General features: G+C 32.9%; 1 protein-coding gene across 2 annotated transcripts in view; it reads left to right on the top strand.

Annotated features, from left to right (window-relative positions):
- Positions 1 to 4,913: 4,913 nt before the first annotated feature.
- The window catches only part of LOC143258536 (quinone oxidoreductase-like protein 1), a 54,152-nt gene continuing 35,155 nt past the window's right edge, over positions 4,914 to 23,910 (top strand). Inside the window, exons 1-4 of one of the 2 annotated variants that reach the window (XM_076517654.1) lie at positions 4,914 to 5,127; positions 12,134 to 12,211; positions 18,351 to 18,474; positions 18,682 to 18,750. In XM_076517654.1, coding sequence (XP_076373769.1) covers positions 5,059 to 5,127; positions 12,134 to 12,211; positions 18,351 to 18,474; positions 18,682 to 18,750 — 340 coding nt within the window. In that variant the 5' untranslated portion in view covers positions 4,914 to 5,058. Of the gene's footprint in view, positions 5,128 to 5,174; positions 5,647 to 12,133; positions 12,212 to 18,350; positions 18,475 to 18,681; positions 18,751 to 23,910 lie in introns of those variants that run through there. The other variant, XM_076517655.1, reaches the window with a different exon arrangement.

Below are 23,910 nucleotides of genomic sequence, written 5' to 3'. Positions count from 1 at the left end.
CAAAGGGTGAATCCAGCAGCAGCTAATTATGGCAGCATCTAACTAAAAAAGCCAGTTTCCTCATCTCTCTGCTTTCAGAACCGTTTCATTACGTCCATCATTAACATATACTAAAGTCACAGTTTTACCAGTCAATTCAAGCCAGCTTTCTGTGATGCAGCGTCTTGCTGATTTTGTCAAAGTGGATTTTTAGACTTGTTTATAACAGCTTACTCTGCGATACTTTGTCATGTAAAGCAGAGGTTTATTTTATATCTTTCTTAGCCTCCACAAGGTTCTTCATTACCCATTGGACGTCACATTGGAGCTCAAGTTTTGAAATAGGTTCCATTTGAAGTCTGGCATTAAGTTTGCGCTACTCCGACTCATTGCTTTAAATGTGATAAATTAGAACTTTCTTCTCCACTGCCTCCTCATTATCAACTTCTATCTGTGCCAAACACTCGTGGGGTGTGTCAGATGCCACAAATGAGTTGGAACCTCCTTGTACACTTGCTTTTGTTTTCTTCTCAACTCGTGGTTGTGTCAAAAACAAATAAAACATGTTAGACACCAGAAGTTCATTCAAAGTAGTAGCGATAATAAAATGTCCATGAACAGCGTGAGTAATGGCTTTTCCTCGGAATATAGTATTAACAGCATTTGGCGCATATATCGCAGATGCCTGTTTTGTCCATGAAATGTCCCATACATACCAAAAAACCCATTTTCAGATGGGAGGAGCCGACATGGAGGAAAATGGAGTGCAGTTCACTTGTTTCTGGGGTATATGTGATGATACCGAGCACTTTTCAGTGCAAAGGCTGGTCGAGCAATGAAATGGGAATCATATGGTTGTGTTTGGCCTTAGCACAGACAAAGAGAAAGGTGGAGTAGATGCAAGTTTTGTTGCTTGACTGATATCAATCATAGGCAAGAACATTTGTTTGTTTGTTTGTTTTTGAATTTTGCACAAAGCTACTCGAGGGCTATCTGTGCTAGCCGTCCCTAATTTAGTAGTGTAAGACTAGAGGAAAGGCAGCTAGTCATCACCACCAACCGCCAACTCTTGGGCTACTCTTTTACCAACGAATAGTGGGATTGATCGTCACATTATAACGCCCCCACGTCTGAAAGGTCGAGCATGTTTGCCGCGACGAGGATGCGAACCCGCGACCCTCAGATTACGAGTCGCATGCCTTAACACGCTTGGCCATGCCGGGCCAGGCAAGAACATTACTGATAATTGTTCTTGGGACTTTCAGTGAGAATGGTTTACATCACTCCAGACCAAATCTGTAAAGGTGGAGAATCCATAAAACTTTCTACAGCAGATCTTCTTCTCTAGTCAAATTTTCAGCAAGTGCAGATTACAAACTTTCAAATCTGAGTTTCCTGAAACTATTACGCTCATTTATATAGTACTTGATGTCGATATCTACTTTTTCCACTATCCCTTCTATTTCGACATCCGTTTTTCTGCTCACTAATGATCTGTCACTCCCTGTAAGTGTGATGGCTGCAATTATCCCCCTGCCATGGAAACTGTCCATTCCATTGAAAGTGGCAATATTATGCACAATATTACCTGCCAGTGTATTGCATAAATTGAACTTTCAGTGTAGGAACAGCTGTGTTATGAGAAATAATAGTGCTCATTTCAAAAATCTTCATCCATTTGCATAAGGAGCTAAAGCCAAGCAAGAAAAAAATGTCCACTAGAAATTTTGACTAAAACAGTAATGTATCTACACTGCTAAATCAGTTTGTATTGGGCAGATTATAATACATTAACGTGCTGCCTACATAACAGCTTGGTCAACAGAAGCAATTTTCATGTTCACATCCTTTCTGCTGAAAATATTGATAAGCAGAAATTGCAAAAAGTCAGGTACAGAATCTTAGTTGTAACTTGCTGATGCTATTTCATCAGGATTGGGATATTTATATATATATACTCCAATATTTCAGCAGATTAACTTGACATCCTCAGTTATAATAAGGTAAAAATGAAGTTTCATAATATCAGTTTGTAAGTCTCTTACGGCTTATTTGAAAACTGAGTTAGTACGTTCATTAAATGATTTGTCTATTAATTCAGTTTTAAGAAAAGTAAAGTGATATTTCAACAGAGTACTAGAGATACAAGAAAGTGTTAAAGGTTCGACAAGGTACTATACGAATATATTGTGCATTTCCATCTTTTGGTATTGTTATGGTACTCATTATGAATTTATCTATTTCAATGTATAAGTGCAGGTTTCATAAAACATCGTGAAAAGTCGTTAAGTAGCTGCTTTTGTTCTTTTGTCATTCCCTAGGTTTAGGAGATAATACCTGTTCTGCTAATGATTTGTGAAAATTGCTGTAACACTGCACATTGTGCAAGTATGTTGTGAACAGTGTCCTCAACAGTAGAATTGATCAACATCGACACAAATGTCACACGTATCTTAAGGATACAGTATTGTTGTAGCATTGTTTTTGTTGGGTTCTTTCAAATTATTTAGTAAAAATAATTCCAAATCCTGTTCACATAAATTGTAATCAGTTAGACTATTTACTCCTCTCACGTGTTTAAAAGAATGAGCATACTTGCACCGCCATAATTTGTCCGAGATCTTCAGTACAAATCACGTTAATCGAAGTAAAAGAAATTAGCTTACTTGTACAAAATAGCTTGATAAGCATTATAAAAAAACACAGATCCACTGACTGATTCAACTCTCTGTCTTAAAACTAACTTTACAGTCTTTACAACAAGCTAATATTCATAATGTAGTTTCGAATATACCCAAAAAACTTGATGTAAACTTAGATTTTTCTCAGGCTTCTATCCCTTATTGCTAACAAACTACAGTGTTAAAATATAACTTAAAACAGAATTATTGTTTTTTTTTAATTGGAAAATTCTTTAAAATTATCTGGTAAAAATATCCTCTCACTGGCACAGCGATATGTCTGTGAACTTATAACTCTAGAAACTTGTTTTCAATACACGTGGTGGACAGAACACAGACAACTCATTGTGTAACTTTGTGTTTAATTTCAATTAAACAAATAATAAATAAACTGTTGAAAATTAGTCATCAGGCAGTCCATATAACAATAAAAAATAGTTTTATTTCCTCCTTAACATTTCTTTATAATTTATACATTATTTAACTTATCGTGAGCTATCTACACTTTATTAGCGAAAAAAAAATCAATTTACTTGTACAAAATAGCTCAATATGGTCGATAACTAACACAGATCCAAAAAATGTAAATCCAGTTTGTTTCATACCCTAGAAAACAAAAGAATGTTCATCGGTGTGAATATGTTGGGAAAGATTCTCAAATAGGATTTGATGAAACTCTAGATCAGATCAGGAAACACTGGATGGTGGAATGAAAGAAGAGACTGGTTAAGGATAAAACTTGACCTCAAATTCTAAAAGTCCGAGCTCAAAAGATTGACTATGTTCTAACAGGTAATCATTTCAGCTAAGTGTATAGGTTAAGTGAGGTAATAATGAAATAGGTACTGCATGGTCAATGACAAGTCTGCAGACTTAGTATGTACTCCTACTCATTCTAGCTCTTAGAAAATGTGTTCAAGGAACTCGAAAACTTCCCAATCCCCTTACTTCCTTGGGTTTCCATGCGCTAGCCATCCCTAATTTAATAATGAAAGATTAGAGGGAAGGTAACTAGTAATCACCACCCACTGCCAATTCTTGGGCTACACTTTTACCAACGAACAGTGGGAGAGACTGTTACTTTATAAAGTCTCCACGGTTGAAAGGGAGAGCGTGTTTTGTGAGATGGGGATTCAAACCCGCGAATCGGAGACTGTGGGTAGAGCACCTTAATTACATGACCATGGCAGGTCTATCAATCGATAGATCAGTCAGCAATTATTGCTTCTGAAGATATCTATCCGTCTATTGACATGTTGAAAACCAGCATAAGTGTATCAGTCAAACATTTTTTACTAAGAGGAAACTCTAGATTTACTTATAACAACTAATGTCAGCTAAGTTTTCACTCCAACATTGTTCTTACTCCAACAAAGAAGATGGTGTAACTTCTATGTATCTTTTAATCAAAATTGAAAGATACTGCTGTTGACAATCAGTGATGTCGAGAAAACCCACTTGTAGAGAAATATATATGCAAAAACGGCTCGTTTGGGTTGAGAAAATATTTTACGTAAAATATACGTAAAAGGTGCTGTTGATACCTTTGCAGTATTGCAACCATGTTCTCACCTCTTCGAGGTATAGCAGATATTATCTACTCGAGAACAAATATGTAAAGTCAGATAGAGCGTAGGGTGGCTGTTGTTGTTTTGAATTAAGTACAAAGCTACACAACGGGCTATCTGTGTTCTGCTCACCATGGGTATCGAAACCCGGTTTTTAGCGTTGTAATTCCTCGGGCATACCACTGTGCCACTGGTGGACAAAACAGAACGAACTCAACAGCTTTTTCGACCATGTATTATGTGAAATCTGTACATATACAAAACAAAAATAAATTCAGATAAACTATTTACATTAACACTATGTAGGTTAATGTATCACAAGAATACGAAATACGCAGAATACATTTTTACATGATATAATTCCTAAACATCTTTGTACCTCTCTAAATTTTTCATAGACTGTAAATAAATATATTGCAATGCGAGCTTCGACTTAACAATTTATCTCAGTGTGACTTTTTGATTAATTATGCATAATATAACGTATTAAATCACCAATACATCTTTCCAGAATGTTTAGATAATATTTGTTCATTTAACTCCAATCTAACTATTGTTCATGTGAGATTAAAAGGTCCTCACTTCTAACTGTTTATTTTTATAAACTTAATCAGAAAACATATTGCTTAAAAAAACACAACGTAAATACATACTATTACTATACTCTCAATAACAGAAACAGCGTATTATGACACGCGAGAAAAATAAAATAACGTAATTTTAACGGAGGAGGTTTTTTCTTGATATTAAGAGTAGTACTGACGTTCATAGCATTTTCGGATATATTTTTATGCTAAATTTTTGAAGTAAATTAATTCAGGAAGTTCAAGATGAAAGTAGTTTTTCAACACGTTTCCGATCCAGAAACTAAAGTTTCACAGTTTGTTATCGATAATAACGTAGGTGAATGTTCGACTGTATAATAAAATAAGTTAGCCATATTATTGTTTCAGTGACTTCTGGAGACTGCGTAGAAATTAATATAGCGTTCTGTTAGTGTTACTAATGGTTATGGTAACAGTGTTGGTGTTGCTTTTATTAAGAGTATTTAGTAATAGCACAATTTAATTAGTAGTACGAAGTTAAAGTGCTTTTTGTAATATAATAATAATAATGTTGCAAAATAATATTACACTTCGAAGTCATACTTATGAGTTAAGTCACAGCTTACATCACAGAACATAAGAGATAGAAAAAAAAACATTTTTCGTAAAAAAAATCAAAATGTAAAACATACCTGAACTTGACAAGTTATATGTAAATCCAAAGATTTAAAGGATTAAAAACACATTTTGTTTAGGATTTTATGAAACATTGAGGATTATGGGAGTTCAGTAAGGAACTGGTAAAAAGAAAGTATGTGAATGATAGGACAGAAACATGTCTGTGGACCTCCTTCAGGATTGTATACCATTCTGGTAATGGTAAAATAATTAAATGTATGTGACTACTTATATTAGTTGTAGAATTAGGTGTTGCTCATGGATGGGTTATATTTAGGTAAAGCTGGTTTGTTGTTAAGTGACATCAAACTGAGAAATGGCCCTTGTCACCTAGTCTTAGTGTAAGCAGATACAAAGAAAATTATTTAAAAAAATAAATAGAAGATTTAAGATAAAATTGAAAAAAAAAGAAGCCAATATTGGAAATGATAATAATAAATTCTAGGAAAGCTTTAATTTGATAGAACTTTGTGTCAACTTATAGTTTTCTTAGATTTTATTACCTGGTATCTAGTATTTTTTTTCATTCTTAAACTTTGTTTTTAATGTAAGACTAATGGTGCTTCCTATGGAGTAAAGTGAGCAAATTAGTGAGGCAAAGTTTCCTGAGATAAAATAGTGTTGATTTTCTAGCAGACTTTTAAGTTTTTTTACAGAATTTTCAAAGTGTTTTTTATCAGAAATATATCTTGCTCAGGAGTTGTAGCATTTTGTAACTTCCAAAGTTTGTTTTCTTTAACAAATTGATAATTAATGGGATCATTTTGTTTAGTCATTCTTCTGTTTAGTAATTATTTGTAATGAGGTACTTTGCTCAAATCTTCATTAGTAAAACTGAAGACAATACTGTATAGTGACCTAGCCATCTTATAATCATTGGAACTGAGCCTCCATTTATTATTCCTTTAAGGTTCTTATCCCATCCTGACCTTTTTTCTGCTCTTTCATACATTTAAAAAATTTTTTCTGCTAATTTTTACATTTTCACCTGAACTTTCTTCATACGTGTAATTCTCTTAAATCTTCTATTATAGCAGTGAATTTGAAAGTTTAAATTTTATAATGTTTTCTTTAATTTTCTTTTTCATACTCTTTGTGAGGCAACCTAGTCTTTTAACAACAGCCTTTTTTTTTCTATAAGGAACTTGTATGTTTTGAATATTTAAACTTTTTTATATTTTTATCAGTATTTCCAATTGATTCAATTGCACAATTCACAATGTATATTTTAATTTGATTTGAAAACATTGTTTACATTAGCTTGAAATTGAAAACATGGCACCCAACCATATAAGTAAAAATTTTTTGGATAAGTAAAAATATAGAATAATTTAAACAAAATAACTCTAACTTCTACCTGTACACCATACCAGCTTACTTTCACTATTGGGTGAAAGAGTTTGGTAAACTTTGAATAAAGAGCTTGATAGGATATCTAGAGCAAATAGGACTTAGAGGATCACAGCATGTTATATATAATTTTAAAGATAATGTCAGTTTTAAAGTTAAACATAATTGATTAACCCTATCATACCTGGATGGGTGCATCCTGTATTGAACTGAAAAAAACAAAACAAAAAGGGAAATAAACTTAGTTATTATTCCACATATTAGAAAACATCTCTCAATTGAAATTTATTAAATAAGTTTCAATTGTTTGATTTTAGACACAGTGTAAAATGTGACAAATATTTAATTTAATTAGTGTTTGTGAATGTCTTGAATAATTATGAGATGATATGACATCTGTAGCACCCTGGAAGAAAAGTGAATATAGTTTTGAGCAAAGTAGTAGTCCTTTGGCTTTGTAACTTGATTTTGTACAAGTTTTGTTAATTCTAGCTAATCATTGTTTCTTCATCTCTGTTTGTGTGATAGTGAATTGTACTTTCATTTTGTTCTGGTTTGGTTTACCATTCATTTATTATTCTTTCTATTGTTTACTTTAACTAGTAATTTTTAATAACATTAAAGAGCTAACTCATTTTTGTCTAGATCATGCCAATTTTGTGTATGCATGTAGTAAGAAACTGACACCAGCTTCCTTTACCAGTGACATACAGATATTAATGTTATGAAATATGTAGATTCGTGGTAATAACTAGCCACGAGATGTCACATTTGCAATTTAACCTCTAAATAAAAAGCCTTCCCCAATCTTGAAAATAGTAAGTTCATGAAATATATTTATAAATAATTTTGCTAGTTATTTCTTGTTATTGTTCTTATAACTGAAAAGTGATTGAATCTTGAAATATCGTGTTATTTTCTGATTAACTTGAATTTTTATTCCTCTGTTATTTTTATAATTTATTTGATATTTATTAAAATTAATTACACTGAAATTTATGTTGTATTGCTTATTAACATCTACATTTGTATCTAATCCTGGCTAGGAATGGGTCTTCTATTGTCCGACATTTCTTTCCCAGCTTTTGAAATCAGCTCCACTATTGTTGATACTGATGCCCTTTTTATTTTGCTGCTCGGTGTCAAAGCATGATTGTCTTTATTCTGCCAAGCATCATAATGCTTACGTATACAATCTGAATGACTTGTTAATGAACACATCAAGAGGTTGTAACTGATTGGTCGTTCTGCCAGGAATTATTACCAAATCACTATTTTTGTTCCTTAACCTACTATTGATTTTATTGGAGAGATGGACATGAAATGCATCTATTATAAGCATGCTCTGTTGCTTTAATATTGCACCAGACCAATGTTCCCATTCATATTCCAACCATTCTTCAATTCACTGTGGTGTCATCCATGCATTTTTTGTGTGTGAACTATTACATTTTTGCAGAAATTTGCTGTTGGGAGTGTTTTTCTGTTTAATATGGCATATCGTGGTAATTTGTTTCTATCTGCAGTTTCACATATCATAACACAAACTTAACTTTTCATAAACAGTGGTTTTGATTGTCACCTGTTTTTCTCCTTTGGCATTTACAGTGTGGTTGCACGAAATGTAAAAAAAAAAAATGCTGTTTCATCTGCGTTACCAATTTGGTTTAGGGAATATTGATTCCTTTCACTTAGACCAATAACATAACATTGATATTCAGTAAGTTTTGACTAATTGTTGTCTTTCACCATACTGATAAACCTTCTCTTTTCATAATTTCTCACACCAACCATGACTAGCCTTGAAAGAAATACCACTACTTCCTGCATGTTCTTTCACTTTAAACATTAAGACATCTCTCATTACAGGCAGTCTATTATTTCATAACTCTCTGAAATAAATTGAAATGGCAAAATTAATTTCAGGATGTCTTTCTTTTCTTGGACCAGAAAATGACTTTGTACTTTTCTTGCAATAAAACAACTTGGTTTTCCTACCATGCCAACAACATACAATTGCCTCATTCACTGTATACTTTTTACCTGCTGCATAATTCCCAATCTGTTTGGTGCACAAAATAATTGTATTTTAAATTTAGCATCATACATAAAACACTTTTCCATGGTGATAAATGCAATAAAAATAGAAACACAATAAAATGGCAACTGAATAACAGGAAAGTCAGACAAAGACTGAGGATGGTGATATCCAACTACACTGCTAGAAGCACTGATATCAGCAAATTTGACATTTTTTTAGTTTTTCTAAGCTAAGTTCTTTTCAAAATTAAAATGTAATCCAAACTGTTTGTTAATGCAGGATTTTTTAAAAATCTTTGTTGTTCAAGGAAAATGATGTTTTCGAGACTTTCGAAAAGTGAAAGCTAATACCTTGAATTTAAAATGCACCCCAATTTTCAGTTCAGAAAAATGTGAAAAAGCTGCCTCTTAAATTTGAAGTAATACCTTATTTTCAACAGTATTAATTAAAATGGCTTGTAGTTCAGTGGAGATTCAGACAGAGTTAAGAACAAAGTAATAAAGGCTTATTTTTGTGATATGTTGTTGGAAGATCTTTGTGAATAGCTTATGCCACAATTACATTTCTGATATTTTTGTCAGTGGGGTGCAAGTATCATTTTATACTTCATTTGAATTATGATGCTGTGATATGATGAGGAATGTTTTTTATTGAATAAGATATGGTAGACTAAGCTGAATTATTTTTTTAACCAACTGTATCAAGCTTTGGTTCATCAGCAAGATCATAATGTTGGACTTTCTCATCAGTATAACTACTTGAATGGGCAATGAAAATCATAAAATGAAATGTAGGAAAACAAATATAAATGGGTGTGAAATGGATTTAAAACTTAAAGCATATATTAAATGAAACTTTCTGATTAACAATCAGAACAGAAAATGGTTGCTTCCTTGTAATTTTGATATTGTAAAGAAAGTCATTTTTATAGTTAGCAAGTGAATTTTCAACATAGTGCAATTGCTTGCAGTACTGGGTTTTTAAGAATAAAAATAAATCTATTTTTATAAAATAGAAATTTTATAAGAAGATTTCATAAGAATGTACTAAGACATTACAATCAATAATTGAAATCTTTTTCATATTGTTAAAGGCATCAATTCTGATAGGGCAAGTTCACCTCACAAGATTAGCTATTCCCTTGCAGTGCTGCCCTCCATATGCAAAGTTTTGCTCTATACATGTTACAAGCCATCTGCTTTTCCCTGTTAGAATTGAATGATTCCAACGTATTTCATGGTAAATCATGGGTCACTTCACCACCAATAGGAGAATGACATGTGACTCCCTCTGTACTCTTGTACCAAACTATCTCTTCTCATTTAGCAGTACTTATGCTAGGATATATTCATTTTTGTTTCTTTTAAAGTTTCACGTTCATCTCTAGTATACTCACAAAGTGGCCTTCATGTAATTTACTTCTAGTTTCTATTAAGACTGCCTTGTATTGAATAAATTGGTATGGTCTGCATTTTAGAATAGGGTTTCATGATCACCCATTATACTGTTTCAGGTGATAATGTTCCTCCATACACTTTACCATATTTTCATCCCCCTTTCCCATACCTTTTCTATTAATTGACAGAAATATGATTGTATTTTACAAAATACTAGTCAACTAAAATACATTCAAGGCAGGTCATTTTATAATATCCAGTTTTATATTATTGGAATTAGATATGGTAACATGAGTGCATGTGTAGTATAATTGCAACTTCTATAATGTTAACCAGCCATGGCTAAAGATCAACATAATAAAAGTAATAAATGCATGAAAATGTACAATGTTATAAGATTTAAGCTATTTTGACTATATGTTTGCATTTTTATGTTATAATTGTAGTCAGTCTAAAACATAAAAAACATAATTTGTTTATTTCTTATTTTTTTATGATGATTATAAAGTTGGTCAAATTGGCCCAACCCATACAAAGATACAGGAATAAAAGTAACAGATAAAATATAAAGTTTTTTCTGAACAAACATTTGGTAATTATCTGGAGGTTTTAAAGATTTCATATTTAAAATATGAAAATTTTCTGATGCATAAAAGTATTCTTAATCTTAAAACCAGAATTACTTAGCATGTTAGATAGTCAACATTCAAAGTGAAAAAAAGGTATGTGAAAATCATTACTTAAGAAATCTTAAAACTTAATTTATAAATCTGATATTTTGCATAGAGAAGCCTTGTAATGTTTAGTGATAATCTGTCAAATTTAGTGAACTAATTTAAAAGTTGTATTGTGAACACAAAACCAAGCACAAAATGGTTGCAAGGTTGGTCCCCAGGATTGAGCCCATGCTTGAGAGTTAAGGACCCAAGTTTAACATTGTTTACCTTTAATATACTTAAGAAGATATTACTTTATCTGATTTTCTCATTTTATTTATAATCAAAGCCCTTGCATTTTTATAATTCTGTAAGCTTTCCATCTTGCCTGTCAATTTAAACTTCTTAAGTCTGTGGTATTTATCTCTGAATTTTTGTATATGGTAATTAGATCTCCTTGTGTAAGTTACAAGTTAAGCCTGTCTTGTAGCATTGTGTGTAGTTTTGGCTTCTTACCTGAGAAAGGATCTTGATTTAATGGAAAGGGTTAAAGAGGGCTACCACTGTACAGTGAGATGATTACAGGGATCGAGGGGTTAATGCATAGTTTGAGAAATGAAAGGTAAGGGGTAGTCTTATTGAAGTTTATAACATTTTTAAGGGGAAATAAAAGGCTATTTGAAGTCATTTGATTGTTTTGTATAGTATTATTAAGACAAGAGGACAGAAGCTTAACACTTTAGAAAAGTCAGGCTACATTCCAGTTAAGCTAGTTTTATTTTTTTTAACACAAGTGTTAATTTATGAAACGTGTTATCAATAACAGTAGTGTAAACTGGCATAATAAAAGACTTTAAGAAGGGAATTGATGGATTTAAATTTTTAATTTTTCTCAGAAGTGGTTGTACAGGGATAGTTTTGAAGGACCAAAAGGTACCTTGATGTCTGTAATGTATGAAGTCTTTCATAGAGATAAGGCTTATCTACAAACATGTTTTAGTTAACAGGAATTGTACAGTATTAAGTGAATAAGAATCTATAAGTCTATTTAATATTGATGAATATGTATGCATAATTTTTACATCATCAACATATTAACAAAAGAAACTTGTGTCATCCCTGAACCAGATGGATAGTATTTATATGTGCAGTAATAGTGTAAAATATAGCTATATTTTTATTGCTGTTCATTAACTTTGTGTAGAACTAAGAAGTTTTGTTTTCTAAATTGAATGTAGGTGGCATTACCACCTTTGGATGGATATTCCATACTGATAGAGGTCAGAGCTTGTGCCCTTTCACATATAGATTGTAAGGTAAGGTTTTCTCTTTGTTTTGCGTATCAGGAGTTGATTAATAAAGCTATTGAGTATATTTTGGGTTTTGATTTATCTAGCAGAAGGTACTACATGTGAATTTAATAAAAATATAAAATACTTCAGAGTAGCTAGTAATGAAGAATAATGTTTTACATAACTAATATATATAAAGAATAAATAAAAGGATCAGGAAATGCAAATGTGTAAAGGTATATTACAACATGCATGTTATTATTAATCTCGAAAACTGTATGAGATCACATGATAAGAAATAATATATAACTGCTTAATAAGGTAAATGATTTAATCTAGATCAGTATGTAGCTTCTCCAAAATTTAGCTTGGTTATTATAAAAAAAAAATTAAATTTGAAACTTAACAGGGTTTTTGACAAAGAATAGTGAAAGTAAAGCTTCAAAGCAGGTACACTTCCCTCTGAAATGCAAAAAGCCTTTCCTTGTTGAGTTACTTTTATGTTGCCAGCAAATACATAATTCAAATTGTGCACAATAATTTCTCAACTTACCCATAGTTCTCCACTCTCCTACTTTCCACATGACTTATTAAACTATTGTGTAGTTCCTAAGAGAATGGAAGATTTGAACACTTGTCAGAGACTTATCTCCACAAAATGTTTATCAACATACACCTAATTTCAATTTTAAAAGAGGATGTTACAGAAGTTTCTTCATTGTGGACATTTGGTGACAAAGGTAAATATACAGGAAGCTTATCTTCAATGCCAAGTTATCCATTGTTGGATCACTTTCATAATTTTTGTCACTGTGAAAGGAGACAGTTCACTGCACTTCACTTTGGCTTGGCCTTGTCTCTTTATTCTTTTGGGTAGTCAGAGTATTTGATGGTTCTATCCTTTACCTCATCATTGATTTCCATTGTTACAAAGACAAAACTTGTTTTTTTTTTTTTTTCACTAGTTATTATGCACTCATTTGATCACCAAACTGGCTAAATCTCTTAAGTGGATCATCCACAACACCAAATCCTATTTAGTACCAACAGTATTTGGTATATTTGGGATTTTGGATCAGCATGATTCAAGTAACACTTCAGCTATTTTCTGTGGTTTTGCAAGTCTTGGAATCCTCTCGATATTTTTCTGTCTTCCATATCATCTGCTAGACATTTTTTCTTGTATGGGGATAATGGTTTAATTTTACAAAGTCATTTCTTTGGGGTATACTCAAAGGTCACTTTTAATAGGACCTTGCTTCTCAGCAGCATTTGAATAAAGTCCCATTATCATACTATCATAATTTCTTTTTCATCTTTTTTCTTTTGGTTTTCATCTTTTCACAAATGTCTCTTTCAAGGTTGAGGCTCTGTGTCAAGAAATCAACTTTATTTTAATTCTTGGATTCCTTAAGATGCAACAAGTCATATCAGTGTGTTAGAATTTGTCCTATTCAAAGTTCCCATCTTCTTCACCAGCATTTTGTGTTAATTCACACAGACAGCTCTACTGTGGTAGCTTACATCAGCATCTATGGTGGTAATTATTTGTACATCTTTTGTGTTACTTTAGTTTTTCTACCTTTTTAGCTTCATTCCTAGCATATTAACTTTTTAACATGCCATATTTATAGGTCATTAAATGATTATTGTTTTTACCAATTATCTTCTTAGTTTGTACTGGATTACAGTTTCAGATCCAGGTTGTCTGGCAGTGTATGCTTCTAGTCAAACTTGGTAGAACACACTCTTTATGCTTACCCCTCTGCTTCTTTATTTAGATCTTGACCAAATTTAATTACCTGAGGTGGCAAGTTCTCGTAGCTCCACTTTGGACTGCTCAATCATAGTTTCCCCTGTTACATTACCATGGAATCATAATCTCTGACAACATTGAAGGCTCATTTGTCACAACAACATTTGATACTAAAGCTTCATAGCCTGTTTCATTGTGGCTTTATCTGTCACTTTCAGATGCCATAAGAATCATTAGACTGCCTCTTTTTCAAATACTTTTTTTTTTTTTTTTCAGTGATCTAGAGTTCATAGGCAATTATTCTGTATAGGATTTGGGTTGATTTGATATTATGTTTCTTCACCTTTTACCCCTTTTGAACTTTTGGCAACTTGTTGCTGATTAGATTTTCGTTCATCACATCTCTGATATCACACAATGTCTTTTTTTAAATATATATACCTTTTGATGCTTCTCACACCTAATTTTCTAGAAAAGTCTTGTACATGTGTTATGAATATGTCTTCCTTCCTAAAACCATAGCCTGTAGTAGAAATTAACTGCTGTTTTTCATTATGTATTTAAAAATGGCTGGTATGGGTAGAGAAGGCACTAATAGAGGAGCGAACAACGTTTCGACCTTCTAAACAAAATACTACTAAAAATGAAAAAAGTCAACACAATTTTAAAAACACTTTATTTCTACCTACGCAAGACCGACTCACACACACCCAAAATATACAGCATCCCCAAACCTCATAAACCAGATTGTCCACAACGACCAATAATGTCCACATATGAATCGCTTAATTACAATCTTGGTAAATACATAGCATGGGTGTTCTCCAAACATTAACATAAGCCAGCTCATTAATCAAAGACTCTTTTTAATTTCAAATCTAACTTTAATCAACTTAATCATAAAGACTTAATGGCCAGTTTCGATGTCATATCTCTCTTTACAGAAGTCCCAACCACTGAAGCCTGCAAGATAGATTTAGAACTCTATATCCGAGACCCTAACCCATCAATAGACATTCCCAGCAACCGTCATAGAATTCACCACAATGAAGACAAACTTCATGTTCAACAACCACAACTATATACAAACAAATGGCCTAAGCATGTGCAGTCCAGTATCACCAGTTTTAGTTAATATTTTTATGATACAAGTTGAAACACAAGCAGTTAGCACAGCATTACATCCACCACTATACTGGTACGGATATTTAGACGACACAATTGTGGGATTCACATCCACAGAACGCACACTTCATTTTTTCAATCACATTAACTCTATACGTTCCAACATTAACTTCATGTGTGAACAGGAAGAAAGCAATAAAATATCATTTCTTAACCTCAAAATTACAAGAACCGATACACAATTTAAAATAGGAATCCACCAAAAAATCACCCATACTGGACTATACATTCCATGGGTCTATACTATGTAAAAACTACATTGACAAACACAACACCAACATTATTTATAAAATACAATGTGATAACTGCCACGACTTCTATATTGGAGAAACAAGTAGAAAAATGGAAACCAGATTCAAAGAACATAAAAAGTCACCTTCACACGTTTTCGAACACTGCAAGTCAAATAAACACAACATAACAATAGAAAACACCCAAATACTAAATAAAGAAAGAAACATAAACAAACGCAAAATTAAAGAAGCCTTACTTATACAATAACTCAAGCCCAAAATAAACCAATACAAAGGAACACCTTTATACCTATATTAATAAATATATCCAACATCTAAGCACGCCCTCTACATTCTTACACTCAATTACACAACCGCCTTCAACATGTGGTTAACTACAGGTCAATAACCCTTTCTTTCTTTGTGAACCTGACAATGAATGAAGAAGGTCAAAACGTTGCTTGCTCCTCTATTTGTGCCTTCTCTACCCATGCTAGCTGTTTTTAAATATATAATTTTTTCTACAAGTGGACTTTTTCGTCATTACGGCTTGCTATTTTTCAGCTGTTTTGTTACTTACTTTTAACAGATCCTGATTTTGATCCAGAAAAATGTTTCTTGTATCCTGTTTGTGCTATTTATGCTGTTTAGCATAAACTGACTTTTTCAGGGTTTTGGGAAAGGATGTTTATACTTTACATGAACATTCAGATTTTGCTGTTACTATTTCAATATATTGATTTGTGTAATTGATCTGTCTTGTTTACTGAATGTTCTTGTTCCTCATAAAAGTGACTTTTGGGTTATCTTACTAAAGTTAATAATTTGGTGATATTTTTTAGCTTCCTATTAGAAAATATTATTTAAGCCTGGATGTGGATGAAGTTGAACACATTCATAAAGTTTAATTATATCATTTTGCCTTTGGTTATGATTATTCTTTGTTCTGGCTTAGATGACACTTAGATTTGACTTCCCTTTTAACAGTTTCGTGGAAATCTATGGTCATGAAATCATGGAAATAGCTTATATATTTGTATCAGTTACACAGGCCTGCAAATTTAAACTTTACAAAAGTTGTTTTTGTTTTTATAACAGATTTTCTATTATTCAGTTAAGCATAGTTAGAAAATAATATATATTTTTTTTCTATCATGCAATGATGTTTTATGAATCAGAAAGAAAAACTTGCTTATATCAAATTATTTTACTTACCACAATGAGCATTTGTGTTATTATGTTTCTTATGTTGAGGTTCTAGAATGATTGATAAGATACTCATGTTGGGATTGGTCTAATGAAAGTAATTCACTTATGTAAAAATACACATGTTTTGTGGAAGAGCTGTATGTGATGAAGAAAAATGGATATTTTCTGATTCATCATACAAGTATTACTGTAGAACATGTAGGAATTTCAATACAATAAAATCATTGCAGGCCTGTGTTATTATGGCCAAAATAATAAATACAGTTCAGTGAATAGCACTACAAACAAAAATTCATACTTCAAGTCTTCAAGATTCGGACAATTAGAAAAGTAGTTACTGCATGTGCAGCAACCATTTCTTTATCATAGAACACAATTTTAGATAAAAGTAATCTCCTTACAACAAAAACACAACTTTCACTAGCAGTGTATGAGAGGGTTTGATTATATCTTTATTGCTGTGATTTGTAAATATAGTTGTAAAAAAATGTTAAAAATTATTTTTCAATAAAGGACACTAGTTTTAGCATATAAGAACATTACAGTTTATATCAGCACAAACCAAATACTTTTTCTAAACCTTTTCAATGAGGTATGAATACTATGATTAATAATTACTAGACAAACAGCTGCCCATAGGGTAGTATTTCTGCTAGTTTCATTAAATATAGAAGAAAAACAATGCCTCCTTATTCTAAGAAATTCCTTGTTTGAAAGATGTTATCCATTTAGGACTCTCATGTTGTACACATTCCTCAATTCAACTTCATCACAGCTTCAATTATTGTTCTTGACTGAAAACCTAAATTTTGTGCAGTTAGTTGCTTTTATAACTTTCTGGTTTCCTGCTCAATCTCAATGTGGATATTCTGCTTGTCATGTTTCAGAGGTAAGTCTTCCTCTTTAGAATTTTTACATTATTATAATTAAATAAATTTTGGCCATGAATGAATTTAAAATAGGTACTTACCTCAGAAATACATTCCCACTCACTTTCCTCTAACCAGAACATAGCATGAGACCACAGCTACTAAATCTTATTTCAGGCAGGAAAGTAGGGCTTACAGATTTCTCCTAAGCAAGCATAATAAGTCATGTTGAAGGTGGGTGTGGAGAATTATGAATAATTTGACCTGTATTGTGTAAAGGAAATTAAAAATTATAGTCACATTTGCATTTCAAATGTAAATATCTGTTTGAAATTCACTTATATTTATGCTAAGACTAGATTGGAAAACATTATTTGAAAATTACACTGTGAATAACCTCATTTTTAATTCACCATTTCACATACCATTCATTATACAATAATGTTAGGAGAAATCAAATTACCAAATAAAGTAAGACTATTGGAAAATAACCAATCAATGCTTATTAATAGTATGTAACACTATAATTGTCAGTTTTTTCTTCATTGTTAATTAAATTACATTGTCATTAATAAAACATTCTTTTCAAAAATGTTAATTTTGTTATTGGTATGTTAAATTTCCTCAAACACTGACCATTTTTATTCAGTTCAGTATAAACATCTATTTTACTATTAATATAATAATTTGGACAAATTTTTATATATTGTTGAAAGTATTTTTAAGTACTATAGATACATTTTGAATTATGCCTAATGTAGAAAGATGGACAATATTTTAATACTCAGGATCAGGATACTAAATTAATTTATTCTTCTTTCAATATGTTATTTGTTTATACCTTTCAGCATCCAACATAAAGCTTACAAGTTTGTTTAAAGAAATCTGAATATGAGTTTCTGAACTTCCAGGTCTTGCAGTTGCTGTATGACAAATCAAATGATCTAAAATACCCTGTAGGTCAAGACATTTCAGGAATAGTGCGACAGGTTGGTCCTGATGTTACAATGCTAAAACCTGATGATGAAGTAGTAGGTAAGTCATGAACACATGTCTTTGGTTATGATATGAATATCATTTATTTACTCAGTTTTGAGTTATCTAAGTTAATATTTACCCTTGTAACAGTTTCATGAGAAGCTCTCTAAACTTGCTAATGTTAAAAAAGATCAACCTCACAAACAGGTTTTATAAGCATACTGCTTAAATTTATTAATTCTTATTCAATGATCTGTTTTTTAGGTATTATACCATTAGACTTTGGGATCTCAGGATGTGCTGAATATGTGGTTCTTAATGAATTTGATGTAGGTAAGTTTCTTTCAAATGGTTTTATTACTGATCTTGAGCTGTTTTTTCACAAATATAATGTTAGGCGTACTGCTATTCACCATTTATCTACCACTGAGTATTTTTCTATTAAGAAATTAGTATAAAAAACAGTCAAACCATGATTGAATAATAAATTAAAATTATCAAATTTAAAAAAAAGAAGTTGTATCACCAAAATACACCTATTCTTCACTTATTTTATCAGTCTTGAGGCAATTTTTTAATCACCACTGTTTCAGTAAAAAATACACAGAAAGATGAAATTTTATTACAAACAAAAGTATGTGTGCACTCTGAAAAAGACTTACATAGCACTGTTAAGTATTTTCACTGTATTCAAGGTAAGAAATTAGAAAACAGTGTAGACATTCAACACAAGTTTTAAACTCTTTCGACCATATAAAGATGAAAGATATTTGGTAATAATAAACATTAATTTTGCTTTGTTTTAACCGTCTCAATATGGACTTCATTCGACAGATAACATGACCTCTTTCAACTTGTTTAAAATCTTTATAGATTTGATCCTACTAACTTTTAATGTAATATGTATATCTTCACAAAATTTGGCAGTCTTTCAGTAAACATTATAAGTCTATTATGTAAAAAATCATATTTTTAGTCAAGTATTTTAAGTAAACTGATGAATGATTATTCTTTGAATATTAGTGTTTCTTTTGAATAGTTCATGTGGAAAGTGATTTTATTGTTGAGGTTAAAAGTTTGTGTAATCTCCAAAACCTCCAAAATACATTTCAAACGTTTGTTTTCAGTGAAATGTTTTATTTTATTTGTTACTTTCTCTACCCTAACTCTATACGAAGTTGATCAGTTTGACTGACCTAAAAACAGCTGTTACGTAAAACAATTTATCTCGTACAAGCCTCTAATTTATTACATATTATAATTTCAAATGGCCCAAAACTAAGTTAAGTTATAATTTACACTTAGAAGTTAAATAAATGTTTATGTATCCAATTTACGACACTTGCCAGTAAAATTGATACATGCAGTTTTCTTTTATACAAATATATTTTAGTATACAAACAATAATGATGTGGATACAGTTCATTTAACACAGGGGTTCCCAACCGATGGGTTGCGACCCCCAAGGGGGTCGCAAAGCCTTGGCAGGGGGGTCAAACACGCAAAGAAGGGTTTGAATTTCTTCAAACGGCATGAATTTATTTCTTAAAAGCTAAATAATTGATAGAAGTGGGTCGTTTCAGCAGCAGAGTGCAGCCATAGTGGAAGCTTCATATGAGATTGCATTCGAAATTGCTGAACAAAAAAAGCCTCACACAATTGGAGAAACACTTCTTAAACCCTGCATGATGAAAGCAGTAAATCTTATTCTTGGAGAAGCCAGTGCAAAGATGCAGCAAGTATCCCTGTCAAATAATACTATACAGAGGCACATTTCTAAAATGTCTATGGATGTGAAGGAACAGGTTTTGACTGAAATCAAGGGTTCCCCTTTGTTCTCCTTTCAGCTCAACAAGTCAACAGATGTAAGTTCATGTTCTCAGTTGCTTGTCTTCGTGAGATACATTAATTCAGGTGACATCAAAGACGAATTCTTATTCTGCAGTGCACTTGAAACCACAACAAAAGCTGATGATGTCATGGAAAAAGTTTCAACTTTTTTTCAAGACGAAGATCTTCAATGGGAAAACATGTGGGGGGTTTGTACAGATGGGGCACCGGCTATGCTGGGATCAAAATCAGGATTCCAGTCGAGAGTGAAGAAGCTAGCACCTCAAGCAAAGGGCATCCACTGCATGATTCACCGATATGCTCTCGCCAGTAAGACTCTCCCTGCCTCTCTGCAGGAAGTGCTTGAATCTGTAATCAAAATTGTAAAATATGTGAAGACTCAAGCACTCAACACTCGCCTATTCAAAGAACTATGCAAAGACATGAATGCTGACCACGAAGTCCTTCTCTTCTACACAGCAGTACGTTGGTTGTCGAAAGGAAACGTTATTAATCGTGTCTTTGAAATGAAAGATGAAATAAAGCTATTCCTGGAGACTCAAGAAAGGAAAGATCTTGTAGCTCACTTCAAGATGAAGCATGGAATAAAAGAGTTATGCATCCTAGCCGACATTTTGACCAGCTGAACAAGCTCAATTTGAAGCTTCAAGGAAGGGAAACACATGTTCTCCTTTTTCAAGATAGTCTTTGGGCCTTTGTTTCCAAACTGCAGAACTGGCGTTGGAAAACCAATCTTGGAAACATCGCTATGTTTGAAAAACTTTATGGAGTGACGGATGAGTCTCAGATCCAACTGGATCAGTTCCTCAAGGATGAGGTTACCGAACATCTTCAGTCTCTAGAAAAGGAAGTCGAGCGTTACTTCCCTGAGCTATCACAGTAACAGGAGGCCCTGGTAAGGAACCCATTTTGTACTGAACTTGATGTATCCAGCATCCCAGATGATATCCAAGATGAATTTCTGGATCTAAGGAATGACTCTTCAGCTCGTGATCTCTTCGAGGTGAAATCCGTGACTCAGTTCTGGTGCGCTATGTATCAGTCATACTCCAAAGTCAGCATGATAGCTTTACGTGTCCTTGTTCCAATTGCTTCTACCTACTTGTGTGAGGCAGGATTTTCCACTCTTGTCAATATAAAAACAAAGAATAGGAACAGATTGGATGTTGGAGATGACATGAGACTGGCTCTAACAAACGCTGGCCACCTAATTTCAAAGCTTGCTGCTGAAATGCAACATCAGGCATCTCACTAGCTGGGTTGGATAGCTGTTCAAACCTATGTTAATATTATTTTAAGAAATATATGTTCTTTTTGTGAATTCAGGTTGGACCAATGTGATTTAATTTGCTAATAAATAATTACAGAATTTTTAAATATTTTTTTAGATGTTTCTTTCCTCTTCTTCACAGAAAATAAAAGAAAAAATAAGCTGCTGATAGTAAGCCCTAAGTAGGGGGTCACATGGGTTTCAAACTTTTAGGTAAGGGGTCGCGAGTGCCAAAAGGTTGGGAACCCCTGATTTAACAGGAACTTGTTATTTTTTTATTCTTCATTCTTTGCTGGTCACATGCCACTTTTCTACAAATGAAGTTATGTAACGTTTTTGTAAAAATATTGATGCCCAATTTGAATCTGCTGAAATTAAATGCTTTGTCAAGTTTGAAATCTATAAACATTCCTGGTCAAATATCTGAAGTTCCCTTTAGAAAGTGTTATATCACTCTCAATCATAGCTTTCAAGGTTTATAGTCTGACAGCTGTAGCAAACCAATAACAAGTACTGTCTCTTGATGTATCTCATTGGTTATATTAGCAGCCATGAGAAGAGTTTCTAGAATTTTGAGCTTGCAGAACAACATAAATGATGCATCTGTGTTTATGTGTACACACACATTTTTGATTCCTGCAATCAAAAATCTTCTATGGCTTTACAGAATATGCAGTTTTGTAATACAGATTTAATAGTATAAGTTATATATATTTCTAATTATAAATTTAACTTAAACATTGATATTAAAATAGACATATGATAGCAAACCCAACTCACCACTAAAAGAAACAACCATTAAAATAAATCTAAATTGCTATTTTCTTTCTTTCCATAATTACTTCAACTTGTAATATGATACTACACTTGTTTATCCTAAGTAGCTTTAAACTTGTAAAAATATTCATCTATTTGTGATTAAATTTTATTGTTTTATTGCTCTTTGAACTATGTCTAACTACTAATTATATCATTATAATTTGTAACTCACTTAGGAAATGTAGAGTTCATGTTATGCTGTTGAATTACATTACTCACAAGCTGCTATAAGCTGCTTGTCCCCTTGGTGTGGATTCCTGTACGTGGTGAGGGGACTTCTTAGGGAAGGTTCTGTTCTTTCAGTTTACTTCTTCTGGGATCTAAACATCCACTCACATGTTTGCCGTGCACAGTGACCCATGAAGGGGAGGAGAGGATCCTGTTGGTTGATGGGTCCAATCTTAAACACTACTTAAGCCTTGAATTCCTGTAGATGGGTGATTTTGGGGTGGACCCCTAGGGTAAGTCAGCTGGTCCACTTGGGTTAGTGTCGACCAAGTACCAGTGTTGGAGGTTCTCAACAGGTGTTGTGAACAAAGTGTTTGATGCTGGTGTTTGGGTATAGTGCTCATGAAACCCTGGCATTGCTGCAGTGTCCATGTTTGTCATTGTATTGCATCCTCTCTTAGGGCTCCATGGTGGGTGGGGTCAGTGGGCATCAAAATATTCTTTTTTTTATTATGGATCCTCCAAATAAAATAGTGAAAACACAGTCCATAGGTAAACGACCATGTCTTGAAGATTCTGAGCAGCAATATTCAATGTCTGTAACACCTGTACCTCATTTTGTAATACTACATTCCCTTTCAGACAAACCTTTGGGGCAGATGTCTCCATTTCTCATTCAGAAGGGACTAGAGGGACTTGCTGGCTCTCCAAAGTCAGTCAAAAAGCTTTGTTCTTGTGACATATTGGCTGAAACATCCACATCTTAACACAGTGAACTCCTCTTTCGTTCAAAGGCGATTGGGGATATACCTATTGAGGTTACACCTCACGCTACTTTCATTTCGTCATGAGGAGATATTACTGAGAGGGATTTGAAGAACATTCCTGAGTCAGAGATTCTCGCTGGTTTCTCCACCCAAGGAGTTGCTGCAGTGTGGTATTAATGTATTGATGTATGGAGATTAATGTATCTCCACTCACAAAGATGGAATTATGATGCCGACTGTTGTCCTCATTCTGACATTCACATTAGCACCACCTACCACCATCAAGGCAGGTTATCTTAATTGTAAGGTACAGCCATACATTCCAAACCCTCTCAGATGTTTTCAGTATCAGCAGTTCTGTCACCCGAAGACAGATGTTCCTTGATGTGTGCTCGTTGTGGTGGCAAGGACCACGATGCCTATGTGTGTGAAAGAGACCCTCTTTCTATCAATTGCAATGGCTCTTACCTGTCCTACTTTTGTTCTTGCCCTAAATAGTTGGAAGAAAAAGAGGTGCAATGTTTAAAAATGCTTGAGGCTCAAAAGTTGCTGTCCACCACTTCACCTTGGACATATGCTGCTGCACTTCCATTCCACTAGTACAGTGGGAGTGCAGAT

Source organism: Tachypleus tridentatus, chromosome 8, assembly GCF_004210375.1.
Source record: "Tachypleus tridentatus isolate NWPU-2018 chromosome 8, ASM421037v1, whole genome shotgun sequence".
NCBI lineage: Eukaryota > Metazoa > Arthropoda > Merostomata > Xiphosura > Limulidae > Tachypleus > Tachypleus tridentatus.
The sequence above is the reverse complement of the archived record's forward strand: the minus strand, read 5'-3'. Positions and strand labels throughout refer to the sequence as shown.